Source organism: Mustela erminea, chromosome 9, assembly GCF_009829155.1.
Source record: "Mustela erminea isolate mMusErm1 chromosome 9, mMusErm1.Pri, whole genome shotgun sequence".
NCBI classification, from domain to species: domain Eukaryota; kingdom Metazoa; phylum Chordata; class Mammalia; order Carnivora; family Mustelidae; genus Mustela; species Mustela erminea.
The window spans coordinates 104082803-104092679 of NC_045622.1; the positions used below are offsets into that span (position 1 = coordinate 104082803).

Here is a 9877-nt window from a genome sequence, read left to right on the forward strand (position 1 = left end):
TCCTATCTAATTAGGGTGCTCGTGTGACCACGGATGAGGTAGATCTGTACCGCAGACCAAGAGATACACTCGATAAATAGAAGTTATCCTTGCATCATTGGGATTAGTGAGTGAGGCTCTTGAAAGTTGTCTTCACTGGGCACTCCCCACTCCAAACAGGCAAATTTAGAAGGACATGCTTTGAGTGGACAGGTGTATCAACTATTCATTTCTGGGATGAACTCCTTACCTGCCCCTGCCCCTGCCTCTCCAGATCCACCACGCACATGTCCACAATGGGTCCTAAATTGGTGAAGGTTTCCATGGCCACTACATAGGAGCCTTGCTCATTGCTGTCAACGTTCAGCTAAGAGGAAAAACACAGTTAGTCCTGGAATGCTCCTAAGAGATCCACTCTAAAGAGATGGTTATCATCCAAAGGAAACTCTCAGTCCTACTGGATCTGCCTTCTTGTGCTCCACTGCATGCTTCTGGAGGGGAACTGCTTACTAAGGAACACAGCTGGCCTACAGGAGACCTAATCAGTCAGTCCTGTGGATGGATTTCAAAGTAGCAGTTTGGAAATTAATGCAAAATGCTCACATGCATTTTTCTGCAGGGAAGGTAGGAAGCTTTTGTTTTCTAGAGGAGTCCGGCACACTACACTATGACCTATTTGAAGGTAGCAGCTGGGTCTTCTTCATAATTGTATCTGCTGCGCCCAGCACTCTGCCTGGCACATTTGTCGAATGAAACTTTAAGACAAAGAGCTAGTCAGGGAGGACATGAAATCAGCCAAGGAGAAAGCTGAGTAGTACGGACATTGAGGAATTAAAGATTCCGCGATGCTCCCAACACAGAAGCCTGATGAAGCAGCAGTGAAGGCAGTAAAGTACACAGGAAGAAGAACGCGTCTTCTCACCTTCACAAGCTGGGAGTCCCCAAGGCGAGACCCAACGAACACAACACCGTTATCGAGGTATGTCAGGCATTCAGCAATAGAGGTCTAGAAGAGAATCAAGGGCACGAGAGACATCAGAACAAACACCCCATGGGAGCCCGACATGTCAAACCCCCTCCTCGACATCTGCTAGGCAAATGAACAGCTGCAGCCATGAGTGCTGAAACTATTCTCCATTTCAAATCTCCACGTCACACTGAGTAAACGTTCCTAAACCTCTGAGGCTTGTGATTCCATCTATCACATCCTTACAGTCAGAAAAAGCTACACTTTCTCTCACAGGTGCCTGCTCCAAATGATCACTTTAGCCCCAATGGCTCCAGTCTCCTCTGAGTAATTAGCAACCTCTAAAATTCACTGCCTGATTCTTCAACTTTTGGGGGAACCCATTCCTGGAACTGAATATCAGCATTAAATTAATCTTTAATTCCGAATGGCATCCTTTAGCTCTTCCTTTTGATGCCTGAGATAGTGCCCACCTGCCTGTATGATTCTCCCACGTCACTTATTCAGAAACCTCCCTCCGCAGCAGGACTGACCGTCTGTTGCTGGCAGCTAAGTACTACCAAGCTCACGGCGCTCACACTGTGAGTCACATTCCCACATCCGCCACCCCTAGGAGAACGCGACAGAGCAGGGACAAGCCCTACCTCTCCGAGGAGCTCCACACGGAGATCTTTGAGGGTGACGGTGCCATCCATTTGTTCCTCCTTCTCCAGAAGCAACATGAAGAGCCGTCCTTCCATGTCTCCCAGCAGATAGCGGGAACCGTTGGGGTCCACACGATTGTGACACACAATTGTGCTTTGCTGCCAAGAGGGAAGACATGGTCAGTAGAGATTAAGTGTCTCCCACAAGCAAAGTGCAAACCCTTGTGAGCCACTCCCTTCACCAAACCCAGCCATTTCAGGAGCAAGGAATCCACTTAGCTAGGACTACGTGTGTGACTGAAGATGAGGACATGTTCTTCTGAAGATAACTTTCTGAGAAACTCAATGTACCTTAAGTGGTTATACACGTATTATTCCACTGGAACACAGAAATCCGCAGAAAGCAGGAAGCACTCTAAGTAGTCACCGGACTGTGGATGCCCCCACAGATTTTGTTATTTCCTCACTACTACTAATTACCTCCCCCTGCTAATATACCACATTGCTATGTACCGTTTAACTGAATTTTGTATTGATTCTTACAACATGAAACATTAAAGTTTGAAACTTTTAGAACTAGTTTTTTAAGTATATACAACTGATCGCTATGCTACCTTTCGCATGACCTGAGCTCTGAAAACATTCAATAAAATTTGCAAAATTCTTCCCTTCTTGTCCCAGCTGGTGGAAAGGGCAAACCTCCTTGGGTTAGTACTTCTTTCTCTTAGTTAGCAAGCAAGCTCTCAGGAAGCAAAACCAGGCCAGTCTCTCCTTGTATTCCCAACGACTACCACAGTTGTCTCACACACACAGCAAACGGTATGACAGACATCTGTAGACGTTACTGTCCCTTTGACAAACGGGGGGGGAGAGAGAGCAGGGGAAGAACAAGAGAGAAAATCAGGAAGGTAAAAGACTGCTGCTCACCTTGATGATAGGAGGGGCAATCGCCAGGTATTTGTCTCCATTGTGGTAGGTGATGGACTCCTGTCCAATGATGATGGCCCCTCCGAAGGGCTCTGGGACTGCAGGAGAGAGGGCAGCGTTAGAATGCTCGGCACTTTGGACCTGCCAAGCCCTGCAGCAGCAAGGGCACCCATCCAGCCAACTCTGAGGCAAACCTTAAGATAATCATTCTTTTTAAAAAAGACATCAAAGTCCGGAACATGATAGTCTTTAACTGAGACTGCTGTCGGAGAAATTTCAGGCTGGCATTATCTAACCCGGGTGATGTTTTTAGTGTCACTCTTTCGGTATTTCTCAGTTTCTAGGGGTGGGGAGACCTCTCTGTGTTCTTCCGCCTGGATTCCTCCCCTTTTCTCTCCTAAACTTTGGTCCTTTCTAACTCAAAGCTTTCCCCCCACTTGTTCCTTAATTTAATTTCCCCATGACTGGGGCCACCATTTAGAAAAGTCAATTCTCACTTGAGAGATTTAGATTTCTCTCCTAGATGAGACACACAACATAAGGTCATAGGGAGGATACAGGAGAGCGAGCAAAGAGGCCTGGAGTCAGGCCAAGGCTTTGTCAGTGCGGCACAGGCACGGGCAAGCCCCTGGGGCCAGGTTTCCTCATCTGTGAAACAGATTAGGTAAACTCTATAGACCCCTCACAGTTTTTAAATGTTATTGCCACCCCCTAAATAAATAAATAAATAAATAAATAAATGTCATGCCCAAAAATGAAATAATTTTTGCATGTCACTTTGCAAATCAATCTCAGTTCATAATTAACCCCTCTATCCTAAGATCAAGGAAAGCTATACTTTTTCGAAGGAGCAAAGAAAAAGAGACAATCACAAAGACAGAAACGGGAAGAGCAAAGGAAGGCACATTCAGAAACAGAGGAGACCCCAGGGCTGCCGGGTAATGAGTGTGTATAACCGCACCTGAGCACTGAAATGAAGGAGCAGAGGCGAGGTAGGAACGAGAGTAAGGAACAGGCCCCAGCCTGGGATCAGGGGACATATCTAAAACCCCAACTAACCTGCAATCACCATGGAAGCTTCAGCTTCTACGTTCTCCTGTTTCCAAGGGCCCTTATTGAACTCCTTCTCACGGAGAGACACCTCATAGGTTTTCACGTGCCGCCCCTGAGGGTCCTAGGTGGGGGAAAGGTGGCAAGGTTAGCCCTCAGGATGGATGAAGCCTGGACTAGAAAGGAGACCTAAAAGGGACAGGCCACTACCACCCACTATCTGACCATCCTATCCCAGTGGCCTTACTATCCCGACCCATCAGTAGGTTGACAGCCACCAACTCAGCCTGTGACTGGGTAGATGGAGGCTCAGACCCAGCGTTTCTAACAATTCGACCAATCAAGATAGGCTTAAGAATTAGAAAAATCAATCTGGTGCACTATACTAATCACCATAAGACAGACAACGTACACAGGTGTATTTATAGGTACTTGTAAGATATATGGATGTTCTATGACCTCAAGGAACTTATGAAATTGTTTTTTTTAAAAAAACCATACATTGAGAAGCTAAATATACATCTAAGAAATTTGTTTGAGGGGCGCCTGGCTCAGTCTGTGGAGCACGCAACTCTTGATCTTGGGGTTGTTAGTTGAGCCCTATGTTGGGTCTCGATATTACTTAAAAAAAAAAAAAAAAAAATTGCAGGGCGCCTGGGTGGCTCAGGTGTTAAGCGTCTGCCTTTGGCTCAGGTCATGATCCCGGGGTCCTGGGATCGAGCCCCGCATTGGGCTCCCTCCTAGGCAGGAAGCCCATCTCTCCCTTTCCCACTCCCCCTGCTTGTTGTGTTCCCTCTCTCATTGTGTCTCTGTCAAATAAATAAAAGTCAATCTCAAACAAAAAAAAAAATTTGTTTGGGGCGCCTGGTGGCTCAGTCACCTAAGCATCTGCTATGTTCCCCTCCTTTTCTGAATCATGACTCCAATCAGTCCTAAGGCTGTCAAAGCCACCTCTGAAAGATGGAAAGACCAGGATGGGGAGGGTACCATCAGCCAGTGGAGACAGCTCCACAAAGGCCAGATGAAAGCCTAAGAAGTTACAGAAAGAATTCAACACTGTGTTTCGGGGCAGGAGAGCTCCTCAGAATGACTACCTTTCACACAGTAAGTCCCTAAATATTTACACCAATATTTGAATTTTGGGCACAAAACAAAAGATAATCATTTTTAGTTGAAGGAAGATCTTCTCATCAATAACCAGCAGTTAAGACTGAACTTCACAAGTACAAGCTGGAGGTTTGATTTGGGCCCCCGAGAGACAGACAGACACACACACACACACACACACACACACACACACACGAAAGCTGATAGTCCACAAAACTGGCAGCCCTAAGGCTAGGAACAGAGTCAGCCTTGAATAACCAACATCAGTGTTTTAACAACCTTATATTTACAAAACTGAAGAAAGGAAAGAAATTCTTAAGTTTTTATCTCAGCTCTGATCATTAAGGCACAGTGAGCAAGATCAAACAAAATATCCTGAAGTAGTTTCAAGCTTATTCAAATGAACTTCATTCCAACCAGCCTCTGAACTCTAGCACATACGGTGACACTAAGAAATAGACAAAAATACATCAGTGTTTCCAATACTTAACACGGCTATCAAATGTGCCCACACACAGCACTTGGACTATGTTTCCTTCCACCATTTATTCGACAATATGCAAGTGAAATGACCTCATGCTGTATGGCTCTTTGTTAAAAGGCTGAGATTTTACCACGATACAGCAAATTGGTGTGATGCTCTGCCACCCCACCCCCACTTAACAAATCCGGCTCAGAAAACAGCTGCCCAGGATCAGCTCTGCTGAAGTTTTAGGCACAGACTAAAATAGAAGTCAGCAGCCAACGAGTCACCAGAAAGTGAGTGCTGGACAAAATGCAAACCCCTTCTTAGAAGACACACGAAAGTAAACATCACTGAGACGTTTTTTCTTTGCTTATAAGGGCAATTTCTAGATCATTTTTCTACAGCTAAGTTTTAATAATCCCCTGGCATGCCATTAAGAGACTCAGACAAAGTACAAACTGGGTCACCCTATAAAATCTCCAAGGTCCACAAGAATGTAATCTTGGGATTAAAACCTGCTACCAGTGCCAGAGCGCTTCCTGCCTCATTAAGTACTACCACACTGGAGACGCGACGGAAATCTGACCCATATTAATTATGCTGTTCAAATCATTTCAGGACAAATACATTAAACTCTCTGCCTGCCCTACTACCAAATCCAGACAGTCCAATTAGTGAAAATCAACTCCCACAATGGGAAGCCACATAGCTTTTCCCTCTCCCCTCCAGCTCCAGTACCTGGTAGACAAAGCAGATGGTAGGTGCTTGGCAACCATATAGGAACTTGACGTCGATGACATGCAGTTCCTCGAGGCGGATGTTAAAGGCCTTGAGCTCTTTATTGTCCCGGTCTAGCGGAATAACCTTGAAAAGGCCATCATAGAGTCGCAGGCCAATCATCCGGCACTCAGGGTCGATGATGCCAATAATGCCGGTCTCTGAGGGGCGGCCAATACGGTCCTGAGAAGTAAAACTGGGGTTAGGGAAGAACCTCAACACTCAGAGTAACAGAGGACACCAGGCACCTCTTCCCCAAAATAATTTTAGGGGTGGTAATAAAACCAGTGGCCTCCAACTGACATGTCAGGGAGCCCAAATGTCAGTGCACACCTTCTCGCAAAACACTAATTCTCAATGAATTAGTACCCTGTCCCTTGGACGACTCCTTTCTTCATAAAAGTTTAAACCCTTAGTGTTTTCTCCCCATTTCTCTGATCACAGGGAGAGCTGCCCCCAGCCATTCAATTTTCTTTAGCAAGTCATGACAGCTCTATCCAAATAACTCTCATCAGCCTGAAGCAGCCACCTCACCTGGACATTGCCATGGGCTCGTGTTATGATATCAATGCTCTCGCCACTCTGCTTATATTCCAGGATGCAGGCATTGTATTTAGCTGTTAGGATAAACAGTAGGTCCTTGCTCTCCCCCTGGAAACCAACATAATACCATCAAAAGAAGTTCTTTTTGAAACAAGAATACCTATCCAGCCTCCAAGCATCTTTCTCTAAGCATGCTAAATTCTTTAAGAACTTTTTCTCCCTGAAGAGAAAAATCCACAGCGAGCAGGTAACACGTATCTGATACACACACCCTTAGGGTGTGTGCAAAAGGCCAGAACTGAAGCTGGTAAACACCTAGCCTACGCTTTGATGATTGTGCATCTCTTTGCCCCACCTACAACGTCTTGTCTATTTCCATCTCAAGCTAATCTCACTCATTCCATTCAAATTCTGAAAGATGAATGTGATGTCTCCTTCTAATCCTCTCCAACTATTTGAAGAAAGAAAAAAACATGAATACCAATGGAAGCTAAAATGGATCTATGATGAGGCACCTGAGTGGCTCAGTGGGTTAAGCCTCCGCCTTCAGCTCAGGTCATGATCCCAGGGTCCTGGGATCAAGCCCTGCATCGGGCTCTCTGCTCAGCAGGGAGCCTGCTTCCCTTCCTCCCTCTCTGCCTACTTGTGATCCCTGTCAAATAAATAAATAAAATCTTAAAAAAAAAAAAAGACTTTCAACCAAAACTCTTGTTTCAGCTCACTTTAAAAAAATAAATAAAAAAAATAAAATAAAATGGATCTACAAAGTCTTACCTACTTATTCACCAAAAGAGAAAATATTTTATTCAAAGGGTTACAATTAAAATTTTAAATCCACTGCATTCCTGTCAGATGCAATTAGATTATAATGAAACAATATGGATGAAAACATCTCAACTGCAGTAAAGACGATAATACTAAGATGACTGTTAACATAACAACAAATGTTTGCTATGTAATAGCTCCTGTGTTATTAAGAACATTTCATCTTCATAATAACCCAGAGATTTTACAATTATCCCCATTTTGCAGACAGGCAAATAAGGCTCTGAAAAGTTAGGCGATACCCAAAGTTAAAATTAATAAGGAATAAAGCCAGGACTGCCCTAATCTAGAGCCTTGATCAGTAGTGACCCACATTTCAAAATGCTTTAATTTTGTCTTCTAAAGAAGTCAACTTGATCAGTTTTTTCCTAGTGACTCTCTTCTACCCTGAAGAAGCTTATTTAAGAATATAAATTGAGGGACGCCTCAGTGGTTTAGTCAGTTAAGTATCTGCCTTCGGCTCAGGTCCTGACCCCAGGACCCTGGGATGGAGTCCCACACTGGGCTCCTTGCTCATCAGAGAGCCTGCTTCTCCCTCTCTGCTTGTGCGCTCTGCCCCTCACTGGTAAATAAATAAAATCTTAAAAAAAAAAAAAAAAAAAAAAAGAATATAAGTTGAAACCCTCCCCATTCAAAAGAGATGATTTTCTCTCCTAAACCTTATTCCACCCACCCCAAGCAAAAGTGTGAAACAAAGTAAAACTATCTAAGTTCTTGTCGCTGGGCCCAACCCAGAGCACTTACCTTGGGCCTGAAAAGCTCCATGACTGCAATCTTCCCATACATGCCCACCTCTTTGACGGGGCGAAGACCCTCAGCAGTGACCACATAGATCTCTAACCTCGTGTTTTTGGCAATCAACAGGTTCAAGTCTTCAGCTGAAGTAAAGTGTCCTAAAAGGAACAGATCCTCTAACTTTTGAAGCCAGCGCAGTATCTAAATAATCCTATCACTTCTACTTAAATACCACCAGAATTCTCATTTATTTCACATTATTTCTCTGGCTCCCTCCATTCACACTTCCTTCTTGCCAAATCCAGCACCTCAAAGAGTCTCACTTCACACATTCAAGCTACTTCCCTAATCAGACTAAGAAAACTGGACTGGGCCAAAGAGTAGCATGTCCTTCAACTGACAATGACTGTGAAAACCTTTCAGATGGCTTTGTGCCCTCAAATTTGACTTTTCCGGGCACCTGGGTGGCTCAGTGGGTTAAGCCGCTGCCTTCGGCTCAGGTCATGATCTCAGGGTCCCGGGATCGAGTCCCACATCGGGCTCTCTGCTCAGCAGGGAGCCTGCTTCCCTCTCTCTCTCTCTGCCTACTTGTGATCTCTGTCTGTCAAATAAATAAATAAAATCTTTAAAAAAAAAAAATTTGACTTTTCCTACAGCAGTGGCAGACAGCTAACTATGGAACACTAGAAAAAGTGTACATCACCATTCCGTCCTTATCTAAATGTTCACAAAATCTTTATCAGAGCAGAACGAATGCAAATTTCCAGAGCTTTTTATGAAAACACCGCTTTGTCCACATCCCTTGTCTTCCCTGCAGTCTACCAATACCCCCGCGTCCACACTCCCTCAGAGCTTCCCACTCTACAAACAACAGAGTTTTGTTTTGGAATCATGATTAGAATTTACGTAAACATACAAATTTGAGGTCTTCGTGTTCTACTGGGAACGTGGATCAAGATGATTATTCCCGGGTTCAGGACATCTGTGCCCTTTGTAATCCTTGCACAGTCAACAAGGCAAACCCAGCACTGGGCTGGGCCATCCAAACCCTCCTCTCCAACAGCTCCCTGGAGTAAACAACAGCCCCCGGCAAAGAGAACTCTCCTCCTTTGGGGGAGTGCGGACATTCCTCAGATCCCTCCACCTCCTGCACCCCCCTGGCTCTCCCACAAGAAAATTCTGACCCTCCAAGTCGCCATCACCACGGCCCCTTCCCCTAACCACACGAGGCCAATCTCGGGGCCCACCCCAAGCACAAGCACCACGGCACAATCAACTCGCTTCTTCGCTCTCCATCTCAATGGACCCGTCCTGTCCCCGAGGCCAAGTGACCTCCCAGAACGAAAGGGGACCCTCGAGGGCAGCTTTTGCTCCCCAAAAGGCGCGAGCCGAAGAAAGCTTCTTTAAAGTCGCAGCCGGGGAGGAGCTCCGTCGGCCGCCAGCACCTTCCATTCCCGGGACTCGGTCCCGCCCGGCCGCCCCAGGGGCCGCGGGCCTCCCTAGGCCTCGGTTCCCCCCAGCTCCCTCCCTCGCGGGGTCTCCTGCCCTGGCAGCCTCACCGGTCACGCAGCCGTTCACGGCGGTGGGCTTCTGCGCCGTTACCACGTAGTTGTACGACATGTCGAGGTCTGGGACGGCCCGTCGGCACTCGAGCGCAACGATAGAGAAATGGACACAGGCGAAGAGACGGGGCCCCCACCCGCGCGCGGCGAACTCCACTGCCGCTGCCTCCGCCCCAGAGACACGTTGCAGGCCAGAGCGGCCGGGGCGCGGGGCATCACGGGACGGCCTCACCTGGCCTCTTGGAGGACTCACGGCGCCCCAGGCGGCCAACCAAAGGAGGCCCCGCCCCGCAGA

General features: G+C 46.4%; 1 protein-coding gene across 2 annotated transcripts in view; it reads right to left on the reverse strand.

Moving 5' to 3' along the window:
* DDB1 (damage specific DNA binding protein 1) overlaps nucleotides 1-9877 on the reverse strand; it is a 38722-nt gene that overhangs the window by 22141 nt on the left and 6704 nt on the right. The window contains exons 1-9 of one of the 2 annotated variants that reach the window (XM_032356900.1): nucleotides 9580-9838; nucleotides 8030-8178; nucleotides 6452-6568; nucleotides 5879-6100; nucleotides 3577-3691; nucleotides 2518-2615; nucleotides 1591-1749; nucleotides 902-985; nucleotides 230-346 (exon numbers count right to left, since the gene is read on the reverse strand). In XM_032356900.1, the coding sequence (XP_032212791.1) occupies nucleotides 230-346; nucleotides 902-985; nucleotides 1591-1749; nucleotides 2518-2615; nucleotides 3577-3691; nucleotides 5879-6100; nucleotides 6452-6568; nucleotides 8030-8178; nucleotides 9580-9640 (1122 nt within the window). In that variant the 5' untranslated portion in view covers nucleotides 9641-9838. Of the gene's footprint in view, nucleotides 1-229; nucleotides 347-901; nucleotides 986-1590; nucleotides 1750-2517; nucleotides 2616-3576; nucleotides 3692-5878; nucleotides 6101-6451; nucleotides 6569-8029; nucleotides 8179-9579; nucleotides 9839-9877 lie in introns of those variants that run through there. The other variant, XM_032356899.1, reaches the window with a different exon arrangement.